Raw genomic sequence first — 23,778 nt, forward strand, 5'->3', positions numbered from 1 at the left:
TTTGTCCACGTCCGACCGACCGTGTACCCTGGTCCCGACCGTGTTTTTTTTTTTTTTTTTTTTTAATTTCCGTTGAATGTGCTAGTAAAACAGTGTTTAGTATAAATTTAAAGAAAGAAAATGTAAAGAAAATGAACAGTATAACATGCAGAACCATCTCAAGAGTTAAACCAGTAAAGTGCTGTGTGTTTTGACTTATTTACCAGTCTTCAAATGGTCAGTTTCAAGTGCAATATCTGTAAAAAAAAATCCGACCTACCGACCCAACTGTTTCATAAGCCTCTATGGACAAACAAACTTTTTTTTTTTTTTGGCCCAATCAATACGTTTATAATATCAACTATAGAGAAATAACTTAAGTTAACACAACTTTGTTTGAATAATACATTTTTAGTCGCTGGAATTTCCTGCAAAACTTAAACGTTCAAACTTTGACCATATATATGCATCTGATTTGATCATTCATGGGCATCTGATTACTAATTATAACGCCACTTCACTTAACAATACATATTCAATCAATACGTTAATATCAACTAGAGAAATAAGTTTTTTTTTGTTTTTGTTTTTTTTATTCCCTGTACTTGGATCTGGTGGTGGGAGAAAAACATGTGTACAAAAAAATGGCCTATCCACCAGACCCCTTCACTGTAAAGTCAAACTATTAACTAGAGAAATAAGTTAACACAAATTTGTTTGAAGAATACATTCTCAGTCGCTGGAATTTCCTGTAAAAACTAAACGTTCAAACTTTGACCATGGGCATCTGATTTGATCATGGACATCTTCAATAAGAACAATATATATTTTATTCAATCAATACGTGAAGATCAACTAGAAATGTATATACTAGTAGGTTAAAACAAATTTGTTTGAAACACGCATTTTTACTCGCTGGAATTTCCTGGAGTCATGTAGTAATATGGATACCGTAAAACCTCGTCTACAAGCATATATAGTGTTTTTTACGAAAGCTTAATTTATTCGAAACAAGCGTAACTATGCTAATACAATAGATTGTTCTTAAAATAATACTTTTTTGTATATGCTTGGATCCGTAATTTATTTGCTCAAACTCCATAATGGCGCCTGTATTAATGTAGCTTTCATAAGAATCGCTCTATATGCTTGTAGACGAGGTTTTACGGTATGTTATAATACACAATGTTTAACCTTTACACGCGTTTTCTCCCTGTAAGGTGCTATTCCAATAAAGAAATACATACCCCTATATAGAGGAGTTACTTTTCAAATAAAAGAAATGTCTGGATTTCCAAGTTTGCTTCCTGAAAACGACTGGAATTTCAGATGTCAATGCTTACTGAAAAACGCTTGGAAATGCAATTAAATGAATGAAAAATCACAGAATTGTTCCAAACTAGCACTCAAATTGAGGATTTCCGATTTTGACCTATTTTTCTGTTATATTTTTTTTTTGCCTTTGAAACCTTAAAAAGTCTTGATTTCCAACAGTCACGACTGGACAAAAAAAATCGGAAATCCAAACTTCTCTATAGGGGTGTGCATCTATTTTATGTAATAGCCAAAAATATGATGATTATAAATGATTATAAATACATATTATGATAATAAATAGAAACAATTGTTTTTAAATACATAAATAGATGTAACCAGGGTGTGAGCCTCTCCGTCCGTTTCGATCACGACTATACTCCCTTCCTTGCACCCAAATTCAAATCCCCTCCCCCATCCCGAGCCTCACCCCTCACCCCACCCCTCACCCATCCTGAGCCTCACCCCTCCTCCAAGAAGAGGAGGTGGTGTATGCCCTTCGTGCATCCAGGGACCTTGTATGGTCCCTGGTGCATCCCTCTGGTTACTATATAGTGTTACATGATGATTATATATATAATAAATATAAATAATAACTATATATGTCTCAAGTATCGATCAATTTCCGATATGAAGACGTCCGTAAATCCGATAGGAATGAATGATTATTTATACGCGTATTTTCCCATAAGGGCGGAGATTTCGAAAACTTTTTTTCACTTTGAATATCTTTGAAATTGACATAATTTACATGAAAATAATTGCACTCATTTTGGCAGCTAACATGATAATTAAAATCATTAGGCTAATCGTTTATAGGTGCTATCACTGATCACAGGAACTCAAAATCAACATTATTTTAGAAATAATTAAGGCATAGACAGGAGGTTTCCCTGGAAGCTTGCACGTATGTGGTGCATGGCTGTACCACATAATTATATTATATAGATAAACTTGATAAATCTTACTTTCTTAAGAGGTTAAATGTCACTTGATAAATATCACCTTTTTAATAAAGTTTTTGAAGTGATCCTTGCCATAAAACCTATGCAAATCCCTTTATAAATTAATGATTATATATAGCGATAGATACAGCCATGGAATATGGAATTAAGCTTCGATGTATATTCACTATATTGCACTATACAGGAAAACTTTTTACGTGTATAGCATTATGCTGCTAAAATAGATAAAGTACTAGTACAGTATACAAAGTCTTATAACACTCTTAAAACCATGTGTGATTCAAAACGACGCCCTAAATTTTTCTTGAATTTCTACTTTTGGCATGATTGTAATGCCCATTGGTGTACTACAATACCACATGAACGACTAAGCCTGAAGTGCTTTAATTACAGTAGAATTTAAATTTTTATATTAAAACCGAAGATATCCGGTTTTATTCAGAGTCCACCGATCGAGTGATGATGGCTAAACACATCGCGTATTGAATCAGTGACGTATAAACTGTGTGCATATCGCTATTCGTCTTACTTCTTGACGTATAAGCTGTGTACATATCACTATTCGTCTTACGTCTTGTTTGTATATCCCAGCTGCGTGAAGCTCCGCCAATAATCATGATTTATAATACATGTACGATCGGCGAATTAATACACGCATTGTAGGCGCTGGAATGAAATATCAATTTTCTTCATTTTACCTCATTTGTTTAAAGGGGACAATGTGATCAGTGAAAAGTAACATAATAGGAATCTATTCTTAATGCAAATCACACATTATGGCTTTAAATGATAGGCTTCCTCAAAAGTGACAAGAACTGACGCTTTCAATAAATTATAGAAACTTACACGTATTATGACAATTAAAAAATGACACTGATGTCTATAATATAGTACTGACCCATTTATACTTCTTTTTCAAATTTATACTGGCCGATGGCTTACATACTTGTCAACCAAGCCTCAAAATAAGCAGGCCATTTACCCAATGGCCATAACAGTTTGGCTCCTGGTCGATGGTCCACACCCAAATCATGACCAGGCTCCCGGCCCCCAACTCAACACAAAAGTTGACAACCATGAGAGTTACCAAATCTTTCAAAGGCCCCCTTTTGGAATGATTTTTCACCAAATTTACCCCCTTTTTCATGCAAAATCGAGGACAAAATTTGGCCAAAAACAACCCCTTTTTTGTGGTTTTCAATGACCAGAATTTCAAACACCCATTTTCAATGATTAGAATTTCAAACATCCCTTATCAATGACACTAAATATTGACATAAAATTTCTGGATTTTCTCAAGTACCCCTTTTATCCAAATTTCGCTGACAGTGCAAGTTAAACACCCCTATTTTGCTGATTTCACTGTCAAATTTCATGGACAGTGCTAATTAAATACCCCCTATTTTGCCAATTTCGCGGTCTTTGCTACTGGTTAAAAATTACCCTTTTCCGCGCAATTTGGTAACTCTCATGGTTGTCAGCTTTTGTGTTGATGGGCCGGGACCAGGCTTTACATTTCGTAGTCATGGTAGTTAAACATGTTAAACCGTCTTTGTATTTAACGTGTATACAATTAAAATCTGTACAAATAGCTCCTTTTTTTCAAACATGTAGCTCCTGGTGTAGATTTGCTTATTTCGAGGCTTGCTGTCAACCCATACAAGTATTGACGTGATCAAGAAGTTCACAATGTTGGTGAACATCAAACGATATCAAACATCTGGGACATTGCAGTCCATCATCATTGTTATTATTTAGGTCAATTCCACAATCATTTGAAAAATCATCTAGAATATCTCCATCAACATCCCCAGGTTTTGTTGGTGCTCCGTCAGTTTCATCTTTCGACCCTTTTGGGCTTCCGTATATGTCGTCATCATCAGTATGCTTTATAGGTAGTCTTCCATCTATGACATCCATGTCGGAAAGTCGAGGCTCTTCTCCGTTTATTTTCACATCGCTACATGTAGGTACCATCGTTGCATGAATATCATCTTGTGGCCCTTCCGAGACTCCGTCAATTTCATAATCGGTATGTTGTATTGTTACAAAAGTGTCATCTTGCAGTTTTTCCAAAACTCCGTCGATTTCATCATTGGTAGAATCCGTCGTTGCGTAATCGTCGTCTCGCGTCCCTTTCGGGCCTCCGTCGATTTCAACATCACTGGGCAATTCGGTGAAGTCATCGCCATAATAGTATGGTTGCTGGACTTGTCTTACCTTTTAACAGGAAAAAATGAGGAAAAGCGAATATTAGATCATTTAAAATGCTAAATAAAACAATTTTATATTAAATTTCCCGCTGAAATGTCATCACATAATTCTTTCCCCAGTTTCTTTTCTTTAAATTATTTCCTTTCCTTCTGTTCCCGTACAGTATTTTCTTTTTGCTAAAATCGATTTGTAAAACTAAGTACTGATGTCAGTATACGGATATTGGATATTATGACTAAAAGCTATAGTGAAAAAAAAACCCACCACCACAACAACAACAACAACAACAACAACAAAACACGGACCCAACTTCATTGTTTAGTTTTCAAACAGTTTATGAACAAATAATTCAAGGCTATAAGTGAATCACTTTCCCAGCAAACACAAAAACGTTTTAAAAACGTTGTAAATAAGTTATATTTTGGCTTTTGGTTTAGGTAAAAACGTTTTAATAACATTAAAATGTCGGATTATAAAGGTCATGATAACGTTTTAAAACTTTTTGTATGAAAGCACACTACAACAATATTTTTAAATGTTTTCAAAAAATGTTATTGTAAACTATTTTTGCAAACATCTATCTATACTACTAAAATAATAGCCGGTCTCTGTCTGTCCGGCTATGCGTTCTGCCGCGCTGCGACGCATCGATCCGATATTTGGGACATAGGTAGGTGCGGGGAAAAGCATGTTGACCGTGTGGTTTTGAAGGTCAACGGAGGTCAAGGTCAAAGGTCAAATTTTCAAACTTTGTCCGATCGGGCCCAAATTTGGTGGGTGGAATCCTTGATACGAGGGGAATATATGCCCGAAATAAAATCGAGGTCAACCGAGGTCAAAGGTCATTACGGAGGGGTCAAATTTCAAACTTTGTCCGATCGGGCTCAAACTTGGTGGGTCGAAACCTTCGTATGAGGGGAGCATGAAAAACATTATATGGAGGTCATCCGAGGTCAAAGGTCAAAGGTCATGGATTTCAAACTTTGTCCTATCGGGTTCAAACTTGGTGGGTGCAATCCTTGATACGAGGGGAATATATGCGCAAAACAAAATTGAGGTCAACCAGTGCTCTCACAGCATCAGGGCTCTCACAGCTGCAGGTGCACTAGTCTTTACTAATAAAATAATAAGCGGGCTCTGTCTGTCTGTCTGTCTATCTATCTGTCTGTCTGTCCGGCTATGCGTTTCGCCGTGCTTCGACGCATCGAGCCGAAATTTCGGATATGGATAGGTGATGGGAAAAGCATGTTGACCGGGTGGTTTTCGAAGGGACCCCTCGAGGTCAAAGGTCATCTAGGGGGAAAATACCCCAACTGGATAGCAAAAACAGCAGCAAGTGGATACAAAGATGTGTAATGGGCAACTCTGGACAAGTTTCATTCAGCTTCTGGCTGTTTGCCCAAATTGAAATGCACTGTAATGTCTACCCAGAATGCATTGCTGCACAGCTACAGTATTGGGCTTGCAGCAGTATTGGGCTTGCAGTATATAACTTGCAGTATATTGCACAACCAAGTTGCAATGGGCTTGCAGTATATAAATAGCTCTGACTGCAGTATTGGGCTTGCAGTATATTGCACAACCAAGTTGCAACAAGTTTTTAAAGTACGGTTACCGCACCATAGCTGAACCACGGTGCTTTAAAGTATGGTTACCGCACCATAGCTGAACCATGGGGCTTTGGCAGTATAGGTACATGAAAGTAAACTAGAGCGGTTACCACACCATAGTATAGCGGTCTCTATCTGTCTATCTGTCTGTCTATCTATCTGTCTGTCCGGCTATGTGTTTCGCCGCGCTTCGACGCATCGCGCTGAAATTTCGGATATAGATAGGTATTGGGAAAAGCATGTTGGCCATGTGGTTTTGAAGGTCATCGGAGGTCAAGGTCAAAGGTCAAAATTTCACACTTTGTCCGATCGGGCTCAAACTTGGTGGGTGGAATCCTTGATACAAGAAGAATATATGACCGAAATAAAATCGAGGTCAACCGAGGTCAAAGGTCATTACGGAGGGGTCAAATTTCAAACTTTGTCCGATCGGGCTCAAACTTGGTGGGTCGCAACCTTCGTATGAGGGGAGCATGAAAAAACATGATATGGAGGTCATCCGAGGTCAAAGGTCAAAGGTCATGGATTTCAAACTTTGTCCTATTGGGTTCAAACTTGGTGGGTGCAATCCTTGATACGAGGGGAATATATGCGCAAAACAAAATTGAGGTCAACGGAGGTCAAAGGTCATGTAGGGGCTACATTTAACTTTGCCCTATTGGGCTTACACTTGATAGGTGGAATCCTTCGTATGACTGAGGGGAGCATGAGAAAAAATTGCACCAAGGTCATCCAAGTTCAAAGGTCATCTGGGGTCAAACAGTATCGCTATCATGCCAGTGCTCTCACAGCATCTGGGCTCTCATAGCCGCAGGTGCACTAGTCTATACTACTAAAATAATAAGCGGTCTCTGTCTGTCTGTCTGTCCGGCTATGCGTTTCGCCGCGCTACGACGCATCGAGCCGAAATTTCGGATATGGATAGGTATTGGGAAAAGCATGTTGACCATGTGGTTTTGAAGGTCATCGGAGGTCAAGGTCAAAGGTCAAAATTTCAAACTTTGTCCGATCGGGCCCAAACTTGGTGGGTGGGATCCTTGATACGAGGGGAATATATGCCCGAAATTAAATCGAGGTCGATCGAGGTCAAAGGTCATTACGGAGGGGTCAAATTTCAAACTTTGTCCGATCGGGCTCAAACTTGGTGGGTCGAATCCTTCGTATGAGGGGAGCATGAAAAACATTATATGGAGGTCATCCGAGGTTAAAGGTCAAAGGTCATGGATTTCAAACTTTGTCCTATCGGGCTCAAAGTTGGTGCGTGGAATCCTTGATACGAGGGGAATATATGCGCAAAACAAAATAGAGGTCAACCAGTGCTCTCACAGCATCAGGGCTCTCACAGCAGCAGGTGCACTAGTACTAATAAAATAATGAGCTCTGTCTGTCTGTCTGTCTATCCGGCTATGCGTTTCGCCGCGCTTTGACGCATCGTTCCGATATTTCGGATATAGATAGGTATCGGGCATTCCACGTTTATGGGGTGGTTTGAAAGGTCATCGGAGGTCAAGGTCAAAGGTCAAAATTTCAACTTTTTCCAATCGGGCCCAAACTTGGTAGGTGGAATCCTTGCTACGAGGCGAGTATATGCCCGAAATAAAATCGAGGTCAACCGAGGTCAAAGGTCATTACGGAGGGGTCAAATTTCAAACTTTGTCCGATCGGGCTCAAACTTGGTGGGTGGAATCCTTGGTGCGAGGGGAATATATGCCCGAAATAAAATCGAGGTCAACCAAGGTCAAAGGTCATTACGGAGGGGTCAAATTTCAAACTTTGTCCAATCGGGCTCAAACTTGGTGGGTTGAATCCTTGGTGCGAGGGGAATATATGCCCGAAATAAAATCGAGGTCAACCGAGGTCAAAGGTCATTACGGAGGGGTCAAATTTCAAACTTTGTCCGATCGGGCTCAAACTTGGTGGGTGGAATCCTTGGTGCGAGGGGAATATATGCCCGAAATAAAATTGAGGTCAACCGAGGTCAAAGGTCATTACGGAGGGGTCCAATTTCAAACTTTGTCCGATCGGGCTCAAACTTGGTGGGTGGAATCCTTGGTGCGAGGGGAATATATGCCCGAAATGAAATCCCACCAGAAAACCCCAAATTACAGAGTGGTCATATTACAGCACAGTTTTACACAGTGAGAGCTCATTTGGCACAAAAGTTTTTTCATTGGACATAATGTAGGCCTAATATTAATTAAAACATATCACTAAGATAAGATACAAAAATACAGATTGCTTGGATCAGCATTCTCTTCTGAGCATCAACATGAGATCATCAATCAAGTTAGAAGAGACATATTGCTGCTGATTGTGACATAGGTCTATTGAACCAAGAAATACAAATTGCCTGGATCAGCATTCTCTTCTGAGCATCAACATGAGATCATCGATCAAGTTAGAAGAGAAATATTGCTGCTGATTGTAACATAGGTCTATTGAACCAAGAAATACAAATTGCTTGACTAAAATAATAGCCGTTGTGTGTGTGTCTGTCTGTCTGTCTGTCCGGCTATGCGTTCCGCCGCGCTTCAACGCATCGTCCCGATATTTCACACATAGATGGGTACCGGGCGGGTGCTGTTCACCGGGTAGTTTTGAAGGTCATCGGAGGTCAAGGTCAAAGGTCAAAATTTCAAACTTTGTCCAATCGGGCCCAAACTTGGTGGGTGGGATCCTTGATATGAGGGGAATATATGCCCGAAATAAAATCGAGGTCGACTGAGGTCAAAGGTCATTACGGAGGGGTCAAATTTCAAACTTGGTCAGATCGGGCTCAAACTTGGTGGGTCGAAACCTTCGTAGGCCCTATGAGGGGAGCATGAAAAACATTATATGGAGGTCATCCGAGGTCAAAGGTCATGGATTTCAAACTTTGTCCTATCGGGCTCAAACTTGGTGGGTGGAATCCTTGATACGAGGGGAATATATGCGCAAAACAAAATTGAGGTCAAAGGTCATGTAGGGGCTAAATTTAAACTTTGCCCTATTGGGCTTAAACTTGATAGGTGGAATCCTTCGTATGAGGTGAGCATGAAAAAAATTACACCAGGGTCTTAGGTCATCAAACAGTATCGCTATCATGCCAGTGCTCTCACAGCATCAGGGCTCTCACAGCTGCAGGTGCACTAGTTATGTTAAAATATTTGAACCCAGCAAACACGGAAATATTCTTAAAATGTTTTTTTTTTTTCAAAACCTTTTAAAAACATTTAAATGTCGGGTTATATAAAGGTCATGAAAACGTTTTAAAAACGTTATTGAAAATATTTTGGGCAAACATTTTTCGCAAAATATTTTTTCAACCCCAAAATAACATTCTGTTTAGAATATTTTGTATCAGTTTCAAGAATGTTTTTGGAATGTTATTAAAACGTTTTTATACCCTTTATATAACCCGACATTTAAACGTTTTCTGTAAAACATTTTGTTTGCTGAGCAGTAGATTATCAAAAATGTTTTTTAAGGTTGTGAAAACGTTTTATACTATTAATATACCCTTTATATAACCCGACATTTAAACGTTTTCGGATAACCTTTTGCGAATGTCGAAAACGTTTTGTGTTTGCTGGGTTATTTATTACTTATTTATTTATTTATTTATTCATTCATTCATTTTTTTTGCTTATTTTTTTTTAATATAAATATCCATGCTTAAAAGCGCTTAAACACAGAAAGTCCCCTACACTCAAATATTTTCACGATATTATGATTTAAGGAGGCCCGGTACGGACATACTTCTTACCTGATGACGAGGTCGTGGTCTTTCATTAGGACAACAACATGGTTCGTCGTATGTTCTCCTTGCTTTGTATCGACAACGCTCCTGCAGTCTCTTGATTTGCTCTTGGTAGACAAATAACTGAAGGAAAAAAGGCAATAAAAAGTAGTATTTATAATTTTGTAATGCACAACGGGCAAACAAACTTTTCCGAACTGACTCGAGCATTAAGCTTAAGTAGGGACACAATATCATGTTCAACATCATTTTTATATAACATGTATAAATGCACGGTAGAGCACTAAATAAATGATGGATAATACGGCTTCTAACCACAAATATTATTTTTTTGATTATTCAATTCTATGTAAGACATTACCTGTTCCTCATTAGCTCTTAAATCGTTCTCTACTTGCGCCAGACGGTCTTTCAATCGCATATTTTCATCGTGGCATCTTTCTCTGTCCTTCCGCTCCTGCTTAAAATCTTCCATGCAGACATTGACCTGTTCTTGCAACAACAAAACCTTTTCATCTTCTTTCTTTCGTCGAGTGTCTTTTCCATTCTCCAATTCAGCAATCCTGTCTTTCAACTGGGCAACATGATCCGTAAGGGCGGCTATCTCTTCTTCTTTTCTCAGCAACAACGATTCAAGATGTCCAGTCTTTCTTTGACGATCTTTGGATTCTTCATCTTCAACTTGAAGACTCTCAAATGCCAAATCTGATAAGTTGGGACGTTCCTTTTTCGCTTCAAGATCTTTGTCGAACTCTGAGATTTGGTGCTGAAGATCAGCTACCTTATCTTGAAGTTCTCGGTTGGTTTTCGTGAGCTTCACGACGTATTCCTCTCTTTGTGCATCGTAGCGTTGCCAATGTGTGTTCATTCTAATAACTTCTTTCAGTTGATCCACCAATCTCGTGTTTTCCCGTTCAAGTTGATCCAACTGTGAGTCCATAATTCGAAGTTGTTCTGCGTGGTTGATGCCACTTTCATGGTTAGATTTGTACATTGACATGTCTGAGTTCCGATGGTGCTTGGATCTCAGAACGCGGAACCGCACACTGAAGTATCAGTGGAAGTTGATACGTTTCAAATGGATACTGTAGTAGGATCTGGCAAGTTTTAAAAGACGCACTGAGTCTTTTAAACTTGCCTTCCAAAGATGTTTCAACCAACGGGTGTTCCACCGTGGCGAGTTCAAATCAGAAAAGAGTTTGTCTTGCGTTGTATTGTGACTTTATATTACGTGAAATTGGTAATTTTGGGAAATCCCCATTGCAACACTCCATGTGAGACTTTAATCTCATAGTCATATCCCTGCTTGTATCAACCTGTTTACCCTCGCGATTAGCACCTCGAACTTGTTTCATCTCACCATGGAAATAGTACTATTTCCATGATCTCACGCACACAGCCGGGAATTTCCCACCGTTGTCAAGTGATCACTCATAAATTCATAATAGGCTATAGGCTATATATTGCGCAATTATGTGGCCAACGACCTTTTTTGCCTGTCAATCAAGTTGTCACCAAACGTTTAAAAGGGCATTTTGTGATCCACAGCCTCATCTCCCCCACTTTTCTCAAAAAAGTTGAGATTTTTATACCACTGGAAACCTCTGGCTACATAATGTTTTATATCCTAAATTATTTCTTGCAGATTAATTCGTTGACGTTTAGCAAAAATATCGTCAAATTTGAATTTCGTTCTGGTATATACCAGAACGAAATTACAACAGTGGCCTATATAATGGAGCAGTGTAATAATAGGCCTATTACTAATATACATACGGTAATCATGCATAACTCGCGAATGCAAAATCAGAATCAACTGAAATTTTGGGAATAAGCTTTTTTCGTGGATATCTATTGAAAAATGCCATAAAAAGAGGATACTAGGATCACGAAATCTTCCTTTAATCAATTAATTATTTGTATGTTGCAGTATGTCTGCATCACGGGTCGGCAACCATATATGACTGTCAGTCACGCGCACATTCTATTATATTTGATGACATCATGTCATTGTATTTTGGAAAGAGCCAAATATTTTATTATTAATCGAAATAATATTAAACTATTTATGTTTCTGACTATTTGTAAAATTGTAGCCTAAATGAGACGGCCATTAAGCCGGGCCATTAAGTTTTTAATATCATGGTAGCTCACTGATGTTTACAGATATGCTCATGATATCAGTTGCGACATGTGTTTAGACCCTATATAGTGTTGTTGTTGTTGTTTTTCTCAATTTAGGGCCTATTGTTTGTTTTATAGGCCTATAGTTTCTAGATTATTTTAACTGTAGCTGTTTTTGTATTCACTGAACAATATTCAATGTTATCCTATTTTGAGGAAGCTGGAAGATACTAGCTTTAACCTTTGCCGTCTATATCAAGATCCTGGGTCTAGATTTTCAGGCGAGTGGTCAATCACTCGCTATAGCATGAGTAGTCAAATCACTCTCGAGGTCTGATCATTCGAACAAAATAATATGAAACACTTAGCCTACACTCTCTCTTTTGCTTTCAGTGATTATGCCTAAGGCTAAATTTAGTACGTTAAATTTGACTTCAAAATTGAAAGTACTGAGCTATGAGACTTGAATTAATTTTGGCCCGGGAATTTAGGAGCTTTTAGGGGGATTCCCCGGGGGGGGGGATTCGCAGCAAGCGATAGGCCTATATGAAAACCGCTCACTAGAAATTGAGTTTGGGCGGGCGGTGGCGAGTGGGAGCGATCGCTAAGGTAAGGTCCGAGCTTTCTTGATGATTAAAACGATAGGCCTATTAAAAAATGCGTCGTCGCATTTAAATTGATTTAATATTTTTTGGTTGGTGTATCATAGTACAGGAGTCACAAGTATGTAAATGAGGTTAAAGGTTAATTGTATACATTTATTCATATTTTATTCATATAATATACATAACAATAACGTCCTTTTGTGTCTTTATTATGCAAATATGTCTCTGTATGTCATTTAGTGTCCTTCAGTGTCTTTGAGCCTGCGAAAACTTGAAAGCTAAAAATAGATATGACCCTTCCCATCATACAGTTCGAGGAATTTCCCTGAACATGCGCAGATAGTTGCGCAACACGCCGTGTCAAGTCTCTGTTTCCTTCCAGATTTCCAGTATCCGAGAGAAAGATTTTGTTAATTTTGACGATTTCAAAAGTTTGATTTTCAAGCAATATGCCGAAAAATAAAGGTAAGAATGTTAATAATCATATGGGTTGATCTAAACAATATCTTTAGCCATATTATAGATGAAATGTCGAAAGATCGATGGTGTTTTCTCGCGCGGATGTACTTGTCATGCTTGTCGTCGACATGCATTGTTTTTGCACTGCCAGTAAATAATTAATTAATTCGATATTCATGCATTGCAAGTGCATTGCATCATGATGATTCACGTCATATAATTATTATGAATAACGTTGCTTCGACGTAAAAGACTGTTACAAATACTCATCCAAGAACATTATTTGCTGAATCATGCCATTCATGGAATGGAAATGTCAAATTGAATCAATCACGTCAATAATAGATTTTCATGATTTTAATTGATTTATTGATATCTGATTGTTGAATTTGTGAGGCACCATCATCAGTCACATAGTCATCATGCACATGATCATGAATACATGCATGCTAGTATAAATCAGTAGGAATTTTCAAGACAGTCACGTCAGTTCAAATTTATACAGGCACTTTGCTTTGAGGACTTGGACATCATATAGCGCTGCACACTTGCATTCAACACATACCGTATCTGCTCAGTTACCTGCATTTATATTCAGAAGAGGAGATTATGCAATAACCACCAGAACTTTAAAAAAGCAAGTGTTTTTCAACATGCCCTATCTAGTATATTCGACATCCTGTTTGGAGTTTCAGTTAGAGTATAACATCGGACTTGACTATCAGTATCACTATGAAGATTCTTTATCTACTACATGTTGTTTTGCAAGCTATACTCATTAACCCTGCATATGCACCAGAGTCACAAAGAGAGGATGGTGACAACATAGGCCCAGACTTTTACGCACTGCCGAACAAAGAGAAAGATGTAATAGTTGAGTGCCCACCAATTTCATCACAACAGGGGAACTCGACATTAGAATACTACATCACATTTGATAAAAATGGAATAAGAATTCCATTGAGGTCATACAAATATGGTACTACATGCATCAATGGCTGCCAAGAAGTTGGTCGTTGCCGCAAACTGATCACTACTCTGGACACACAAATAAATATAACTCACGGAAACAATTACTCTTGCATGTCAAATCAAGGCAAAGTTTTTCAGATAACCATCAAGAAAGGAGAACTGGTGCGGATTCTACCTGAAAGAAGGGAGACAGTCAACGTACCCTGTCCGAACCTATCGATTCCAGAACATTTAAGATCAGGATCTTTTGTAGTTACGAAATCTATGAATGGAAGCTTTTATCCATTAAGAACATGCTGGGAGGGTTTTCATTATAAAGATGGGTGCCAAGAACGATTGGGGAATTCACGCTCATTACAGATAAAACCGGAGACTCGGATAGATGAAACTGAGGGTAACGATTACCGTTGTCTTTCCTCTAACCCTGAGGAAAGTTACAATATACATGTAGAAATTGGAGTTGCAGCCACAACAACTATTGCCTCCAAAACCAACAGGGCAGCAACGGAAGCACAGGACACTACTACTACATCAACTTACAAACCTGAAAGGAAAAATAGTTCGACGGGAATAATTGTTGGCCCAATCATTGCAGCTATTACATGTATAATAGTTGGTGTCAGATTGTTGCTATTTTATATCAAGAATAAGAAGAAGGATTCAATGACACGGTAAATTATAACTAAACTAGTGCAAATCAAAATGTGCAAATTTTAGACTCAAAAATACAAAGCATGAGGGGCTGTGCAATGAGCTGCCGTGGGGTAAAATTTCAGAACGGCCTGCCAAAAAACGCTTGCCCACCTCCCCCGCCCCGCCTGCCAAAAATCTTTGCCCCACTTTACACATGCCATCCCAATTTGCAAACCGTAAATAGTCTAGATATATATACATGTATGTTTCACATCATGATGCAACATTGTTTTGAAATTGAACGTGAATGATGCAAGCCCAGAAAGCCAGGTACCTGTACGCTATGAAGATTATCAAACAAGTACATGTAGAAGAGGCAAAGAACTTCCATTGATTGACCTGGTGTCATGCTTCATTGATTTCTACTTAATTTTAATAGCTTGGGACTCCAGCCATGATAAAAGCCTTGAATGCGAACCTGAAATGTGAACTGAAAGCAAATTTTAAGCTACATGTTCAGGGTTCGATTTACCTTGTGTCGCATCGCAAAATGCGACACAGTTTGCAAAACTTGCGATGCAATTGCACAAATGCATCATATAAAAATGCGATGCAACAAAATATGTAGATTTCATAGGCTCAAAAGCCCCGTCAAAAACTGCCTCAAAAAAGGCTCAAATTGTATTATTTACATCATTTTCGAAGCAACTGAACCCCTGAAATGTTGAATTATGGCCTAATTCACTTCAATAATTAACATAATGCACAGTAATACTGATTTTTGAAGTGAAATTTTAACAGCAAACACGACCTTGATATCGATAAATCACGGCGTGAATCTATGTTTCCACCATGTCAAAGGTCTTGACCATCTTCTTCTTCTTCTTCCTTGTAAGTGCCTACCTCATATGTATGAGTATTATCGCACTGCGTACAGACAAGCTGTACTTATTTTTACTCTGGAACCTAGAGTAGATTGAGTGTATTTTGAAGTACAGTCAACAGTACCGGGATGATCCCCTGCTCTTTTCGAATAGCCTGTGGCGTTCTTTTACGTGCACACTACATTAATGTGAGAAAATATGCATGTACACAGGACCGACAGCTTAAAGTGCCCTCCGAAGCACTAAGCAAGTAGAGTGAAGTGCCTTGCTCAAGGACACAAAGAGCCGGACCTGGGATTCGAACCCTTGACCCTTGGATTCACAGTCCTACGCCTTAACCGCTAGGCCACGCTCTCCATGTTTGTTTACATATTCATAGAGGGCAGTATTTAAATTAATTATTGACCAGCAGGCAGCAGCTGGAAAAATTTAAACAATTTGATTGAAATAAAATAAATAAATTATAAAAAAAAAAAAAAAGGAAAAAAAGAAAGAAAAAAAAAAAAAAAAAAAAAGAAAAAAAAAAAAAAAGAAAGACAAAAAAAAAAAAAAAAAAGAAGGAAATAAAGAATGAAAAAAAGAAAGAAATATAATAAACCCATCCCCAAACAAAATAAAGATAATAAAATTAAATAAGATAATAAAATTAAATAAGAAATTTTGAATTTTTTTGTGTGTGTTTATTGTTATGGTTTTTTTTTTTTTTTTTGGCAGCTGTTTAATTTCACATTCCATATTTTAGTAGTTTAAAACTCATTAAAACTTAAAATTCTCATTATCAATAATATACATTGACTCAATCAACATTCAGGTAACACCATTTGCATTAATAATCGATGTAAAAACATGTTGGTACTGCGGTACTACTGCCTTGAAAAAATGCTATGCAAAGTTTGGGAATTGCTATACAAATCAAATGTTGCATAGCAATTTTTGCTATGCAAAAAAAATGAGTTAAGGCGAACCCTGTACATGTTGACTTCTTGAGTAAGGCCACATAAAATTAATTATTCGTTTCGCATCCACCGCCCGCCTGGGTTTTCGGCCCCGCATGGATTTATTTTTATTTTTTATTTTTTTCCAAAAGTACGATAAAATGCTGAAAAATACGAAAACAAACAGAAATCATGTCTAGCCACCTCTGAAGAAGCTTGGAGACAATCTTTTTTTCAACCTAATAATCCTTGGTAGAACACTATAAATTACAGCCGAAATCAATGCATGTTTAGTGTTATCGCGGGAAAAAAAAAAAAAAAACGATATCGAAGTGCCGTGCAGTCCGCATGCATAGAATTAAACATTTTACTGAGTTAATTCTTCCTTCTTGTTATGTTTTATAGAATTTAAAATGTATTTAGATGTATCAATGATTTGCAGTATTAATTTTGTGCCTACTGATAAATGTATTGAGCAAAAGAAGCGGAAAGTAAGGCCGCCGGCCGTATTCGTTTGGTGACCGAATTCGGCAGCTATGTCTATGGTTACTATAATTGCTTCGTAGTTCGTTCATAAAATATTGAAGGAAAAAAAAAAAAAAAAAAAAACCTCCCTCCGCCTCAATTTTCAAAACCAGGTGGACGCTAAACGAATTTTATTTTTTATGTGGCCTAACCTTTAGACACAATCAAATGATGCAATAGGTATAACAAACTCACTGAATGTTCGACTGTTGTTTTGATTTATTGATGATAGGTAAGGGAGGAAAGAACCGAAGAAGAGGAAAGAATGAAAATGAATCGGAGAAGCGTGAATTGGTCTTCAAGGAAGATGGTCAAGGTAAGAAAAATGTTACATCAAGTATCATTAAGCCACGTAAAATTAGTTTTAATTAAAATTATTCATAACTACTCTTCCACTGGTGTGCCTTGGATACAACTGCCCAAGATTCAGGAATTCCCTAATTTCACTTCCAATTTTTGTAGTGAAAGTTCAGTCAATTCTAGACTTTTCCGTAGTCCACTTGCCCATTTTGCATACTCTGGCTATTACATTGAAGGGGGTACTACACCACTGCCCAATTTTGTGCCTATTTTTGCATTTTTCTCAAAAATTATAGCGTATTGGGGACAAGTAAGATATGTATATTATAGGGGCAAGGACTACAATTACTGCACTGGAAATCTTATTTCAGCACAGACAACAGTTGTGGAGTTACAGTCAAAAATGAGGGGAAATCAATATTTGATCAATAAATCAATAACTACATACATGTATGTACTTGCTTTGAGTTGCTGAATTTTCAGTACCGGTACAGTAGTTGTAGTCCTTGCCCCTATAATATACATATCTTACTTGTCACCAATGTGCTATAATTTTTGAGAAAAATGCAAAACTAGGCACAAAATTGGCCAGGGGTGTAGTACATGTACCTTTAAGGGGGTACCGTACTACACCCCCTGATAAATTTTGTGACTAATTGTGCATTTTTCTCAACAAAATAAAAGGCACTGGGATCAAAAGTTATGTATATTATAGGGGCAAGGAATCCAATTACCGTATTGGTCCGAGTATAGTCCCACCCGTTTTTTATGTGAAAATTTTTCACAATTGGGGGTTGGGATTATACTAAAATTTAAAAAAAAGTTTTTTTAAGTTTAATTTTTTCGGTTTTGGAGTGTCCCTGGACCTAGACCTAGATGCTAGGATCATTCATGGTTGACCTAAAAAAAAAATATAAAAAATTCAAGATATTTTGTATTATTTTTAATATGAAAATTGATACTTTGTTTTCATGTCATATTCTATTAATGATTTCAAAATGCATTCAAATTCAATGCATTTTGATATCATTAATAGAGTATGACATGAATACAAATATTATTTTTTTTTTTTTAGGTCAATCATGAATGATCCTAGCATCTAGGTCTAGGTCCAGGGACACTCAAAAACAATTTCTGAAATTTTTCGAAAAATGGGGGGTGGGATTATACTCGAATTTTTGACTATACTCGGACGGACACGCTACTTCACTGAAATTTCAGTGATTCAAGACAAAGTGGTTTATTATTAAGAAATGAGGTACATTCTACCGGTACCTCTTTTCTTATCATAAAGAACGTATACATCGCTTGTCTTGAGTCAATGAAATTCCAGTGTAGTAACTGGATTCATTGCCCCTATAATATTCATAACTTTTGTTATTCAGTGTGTTATTATTTTTGAGAAAAATGCAAAAATAGTCACAAATTTATCAAGGGGTGTAGTACCACCTTAAGCCACTTAAAATTTTAATTTTAATTAAAATTATTCATAACTACTCTTCCACTGGTGTGCCTTGGATACAACTGCCCTTTATTCTAAAGATTCAGGATTCAGGAATTCCCTAATTTCACATTTCAGTTTTTCTAGTGCAAGTTCAGTCAGTTCAGTGGTACAAAACACATATGGTATAGAAAACATTTTTGAAAGGATAGGAACCACATTTTAATTTTAAACTTTTCTTCTATTGTAGAATATGCACAGGTTGTTAAAATGTTGGGCAATGGTCGTCTAGAAGCACAGTGTTTTGATGGTGTCAAGAGATTATGTCACATCAGAGGGAAATTACGAAAGAAGGTAAGAGCGTACTAGGCTATTCCATTTAAAATCCACACTACCCCTGTGGAAGATTTAGGAAATATCTTCCATGCTGGGTATGAATTTCAAATGGCATGAACACAGCAGCTCCATTGAACTCACCCTCCAATCTCCATCAGTGGAAGATTCAGGTTGAATCTTTCTCAGAGGGTGTATGAAATTCAAATGGAGATGCCTAATGTGTTCATTCCATTTGAAATTCATACTCCCACTTTGGAAGAGATGTCACAAATCTTCCACAGGGGTAATGTGGATTTTCCAAAAATAGGCCATTTACATTGTACATGTACTACCCCAGGTCTCGGAAAAATATGTTATTCTGGAAGGGGAGCCAAATTTCGTGGAAAGATTTGTGTATTTGCAGAGCCTGCCAATTTAATACCAACACTTTCCATGAGACCTATGGTTGTGGTTAAGGGTATGTGGTAGTGTAAAAACATGACCTACCAAATAGTACCAATGTTTGCTTTGAAATATTGAGATAAATAAAGCTGACACACAAGGAGAATGGTCCATCGAAACAAAATATATCTTAGGTGTTAAATTCTACAGGGGTAATGAGAAAAAAATGAGCTTTCTGCTGATACCGAAATCTCAGTTTTGATGAAGAAAAATGGGAGATGATGCTGTCGATTCGGAAGACCTTTAACAGTTGGAAGCACAATAGATGGTGCATGACTTGGCATACATTTAATAAAAGCGAAGCGGTCAAGTTAGCTCAATCGATAAGTCGTTCGAATATAGTGCGAGAGGTTGCGAGTTCAAGCTCTGTCATTGCTTAGTACCCACTCGTGTTAAAAATTGAGTTAGCTTGAAATTCCCCTGGACAAGGAACTTACTGCTAATTGTCTCGTTGTAATCCATACAAAACTCTGGGAGCTGATCCTGGCTGTGATGGTCAATTGTGAATATGGTGTGCACTTCTGCAAGTCCATGTGTTGTTGTGTAATGGTTTGTGGACTGATATAGGGCGGTAGTAGTCAGTGACAACCTGTAAAGTGTGCTGAGGCTTGTGGATCAATGTCTAGATATTGTCCCTGTGCGTAGCGCACTATAAATCACTGCATTTTTTTTTAAAACAATGATGATCAGCTATACCCTTTTTCCTACTTTAACTCCCTGGGCACTACTGGTCATCTAACAGCATTTTTGATTGGTTGATAACTTGACATGCTCATTTCAATTGCCAATTATGGCTAGGCTTTGAACTATTTATGGTCAAAGTTGCATTTGCAGACGATCTTATTAAAACCCTCCTGGATTGGTTCAAAATTGGACATAATATTCATTTTGGCCAATCGGCAGGTAGTTCTCATGGGGTTAATCAATGTCATCCAATCCTGACAAGTATTATTCATTTGTAAAACCATCCAGGTATGGATCAACACATCAGACATCATTCTAGTCGGTTTACGAGATTACCAAGATAACAAAGCCGACGTTATCCTAAAATACAACGCAGACGAAGCAAGGAATCTCAAAGTTTACGGAGAATTACCAGAGACGTGTAAGATTAACGAGACGACGATGTTCGGCCAAGAAGGAGAAGATGACGACATTGCCTTTGATATGGAGGAGGCAGACATGGAAGGCGATATTGATGATGTGAGTAAATGACAAAGTGTTGATATTTACAGATAGGGCTGCTAAGAATACGCAATTGCATTATTTGCGGCGCAATTTGCATATTTTGGCTCCAATTTTGACATTTTTGAAAAAATCTTTATTTTTTTTATTATTTTTTTTTCGATTTTTAATTTTTTTTCACAGATTTGGGGAATCCCTGGACCTTTTTGCTTTTTTTGGCGTGAAATCACAGATTTGTGCGTTTTTTGGAAAATCTGGGGTTTTTTTTGGCCTCCAAAATTGCAGATTCTTAGCAGCCCTATTTACAGAGAATGGCCATGTGTACCATATTTCCTCAAATAGTCGCCCCCGGGGGTGTTGCATTTTCCAAACAGGGGGCGTTTATTAGAGGTCATTTTTAGAATGATAATTCCCATTAAAATCATTGGTAACCTTAAAACTCATGCTGAAAATAATGATGAACTATGAACTTGGGAACACTGACTTCCGGCTCACTTCCGGGTTTACAACCAGATTTTCGCAAATTATCGACGCTATTATCAAACATGTGTGCAACTTGGTAAGCTTACTACACAAGATAGCTTGGAAATATCGCCATTTTTGAAACATATTGGTTGAGAAATGGTGGGGGCGTTTATATGAAGGGGGAGACTATTCGAGAATAGGTTTTAGATCACCGCTTCTTTAATTCTCAACCAATTTCAACAAATGAGGTCTTAAATCAGAGCTAAAGATAGGTACAGGTATTGGCTACTTGTTTTAATATTGACATATCTGTCTATGTTTAGGATATACAGGGGTGCAAATAACTGGTGCCTCGATTATTACTCAAACAAATTTTTGTTTCAGTGACCGAAAAAATTTGGGCCAAAAAAAGTTTTTTTGTGGATTTTCTCCAAAACTGAGCTTTTTTTTTTAAATGCCCAAATTTGACCTCCCAGATGGACTTATCAAGTCATTTCCACTCTTACATGTATGTATACTTTTATATACTTAAACCAGGCCTTCTCAACTGGCGATACTCGCGCCACTTGTGGCGCTTTGTTGAATCAGTTAAAGTGGCACACAATAATTTTAATAATTTTTTACATATAAATTTTGAACAAAAAAAGGGGTGAAATACCCAATCTGGGCTTTTAAAAACCTTCAAATTCAGGAGCTTCAGGGGGCGCTGGACCCCCGATAAAGCGACATCACTGCACCGTTCCCGCTATGCACCCACTCTAACTCACAAAGATCTGAGGCTCTCTTAACATATTGGCACTTCATGATGAAATTTTCCAGTTGGCACTTCAAATAAACTAGTTGAGAAGGCCTGCTTTAGACCAACAATTTAGAAGTTAAAATCACCTGTATAACACAGCAGGCAGAATATTGAGGTTGATAATTAAATTTAAATTAAATTAAAATTGCATCGATAAAGAGTATAAGAGAATGTTGTTTTAAAACAGTAGGCTATTCGATTTAAAATCCACACTACCCCCGTGGAAGATATTGGGAGTATGAATGACATTGAAATGGAATGAGCACATTAAACAACTCCATTTGAAACTCATCTTCCCTCAGTGGAAGATTCAGGTTGAATCTTGCCCAGAGGGTGTATGAGTTGCCAAATGTGTTCATTCTCCTGTAAAAGATATTTCCAAAATCTTCTACAGTGGTAGTGTGGATTTTAAATGAGATAGCCCGTATGTACGTCTTGGCTCAAGATTCACACAACTCATAATTTGTTCTTTTTCATTTCCATTTTTTTTTCAGATTTGAGATTGGCTGAATGGTGCTAATAATGGACTTAATATAGCAACATCTCTATCTTGGAAACTGTATTATCAGTGCAATGGGACACACAATAAATCTAAATTCCTTGAACATCCTATTACACATCAACATGGAAGGGAGTAAGATAGTTAAAGAGAATGCTGCTAGACCAGGATTCGCACCCATGTTCAAAGAATTTAGAATGAGGACAGGAGAATATCCCATTGCAGAGACTAATAATTTCAAAGCCATTTTGTTATATTTATTAATGGGCTATTCTGGTTGATATCCTTACACCCCGTATGGAAGACATGACATTAATCTTTAATACATATTTAAAATACCAGAATGGGTCATTACACTCCATTTGAAGTGTACAGTACACCCCCTGTGTGGGAGATCAGGTCATGTATTCCACATGGGTTGTATGGATTTCAACTGGAATAGCCGAGTGGAATACACGCTGAGGACCAGAGTCGTTGGTTGTTTTTGTGCTTTGTACCAGTGCTTTGTGTATGCAACGCTTTCTGGTATAAAGGACTGGTCGCTAAATGTAAATTATAAGTGTAAAATAGTTCCAAATGTATTGTGTGGATGGCAAGTTCTTTTGTTTCCCGGCTAAGTGAGTCCTGAACCAAGTTCAAACGGATCGCAGTACACATTGCTTTATTATAGAACTGGTGCCAGTTCCTCAAGGAATGGTGTATGTTGTAATGTCAGGCCTGTATAGGCACCGTTTTTTAATGTTGACATGTCGATATAATTCGTATACCAACGTCGACAATTCTAAAAAAAATATTTTTGGACAAAAAAATATTTTTACTCACAAAAAAAAAAGAAGAAAAAAAAGCAAATTTTTTTTTACAAAGTTGGATAAAGTTGTACATTTTAATTACATTTGCTTCTATTGAACAGCTAGCAATGCATACTAATTCAATGTGTCCCTGACTGTTCAATAGAAGCAAAGGTAATCAAAATGTACAACTTTATCAACTTTAAAAAAAATTGGCATTTTTTAATAGTAGCAGTATCTCTCTGGTTTCCAACCTTAAATAACAAGTATTTTGGGCCTATAACTTGCTTCTTTTTTTTTAGAATTTTTTTTTATGTCGACATGTCGGGATACGTAAACAAAGACAAAACTGAAAACGTTTTTTTCATACATGTGTAGCACTTTCCGTAGCAAAGTTACATCTTGTCAAAGATTGACTTTCATCAAAAAGATTCAGCTAGCAAAATTCCCCAAAAGCATTTCGGGGGTGTTTCTAGATCTTAGTCTCATTATGATAGCAGCTTTTTTTAATGGAACTGCTATCAAAATCCCTCTAAAATTCCATGTGCGATTGTCTTATCACCATA

General features: G+C 37.5%; 2 protein-coding genes across 2 annotated transcripts; one reads left to right on the plus strand and one right to left on the minus strand.

Annotated features, from left to right (window-relative positions):
* Nucleotides 1-1,747: 1,747 nt before the first annotated feature.
* LOC140141313 (uncharacterized) lies at nucleotides 1,748-10,857 on the minus strand. Its single transcript, XM_072163145.1, has 3 exons — nucleotides 10,183-10,857; nucleotides 9,828-9,944; nucleotides 1,748-4,478 (listed from the first exon to the last, which is right to left on the minus strand). The coding sequence occupies exons 1-3, from the start codon at nucleotides 10,819-10,821 to the stop codon at nucleotides 3,909-3,911; spliced, it is 1,326 nt and encodes a 441-aa protein (XP_072019246.1). The 5' UTR covers nucleotides 10,822-10,857; the 3' UTR covers nucleotides 1,748-3,908.
* A 2,014-nt stretch (nucleotides 10,858-12,871) lies between these two features.
* LOC140141314 (eukaryotic translation initiation factor 1A, X-chromosomal-like) lies at nucleotides 12,872-23,239 on the plus strand. Its single transcript, XM_072163146.1, has 5 exons — nucleotides 12,872-13,015; nucleotides 17,191-17,274; nucleotides 18,950-19,053; nucleotides 20,449-20,679; nucleotides 22,420-23,239. The coding sequence occupies exons 1-5, from the start codon at nucleotides 13,000-13,002 to the stop codon at nucleotides 22,423-22,425; spliced, it is 441 nt and encodes a 146-aa protein (XP_072019247.1). The 5' UTR covers nucleotides 12,872-12,999; the 3' UTR covers nucleotides 22,426-23,239.
* Nucleotides 23,240-23,778: the final 539 nt, after the last annotated feature.

The sequence above is a fragment of the Amphiura filiformis genome, chromosome 19 (genome assembly GCF_039555335.1).
Source record: "Amphiura filiformis chromosome 19, Afil_fr2py, whole genome shotgun sequence".
Lineage (NCBI taxonomy): Eukaryota > Metazoa > Echinodermata > Ophiuroidea > Amphilepidida > Amphiuridae > Amphiura > Amphiura filiformis.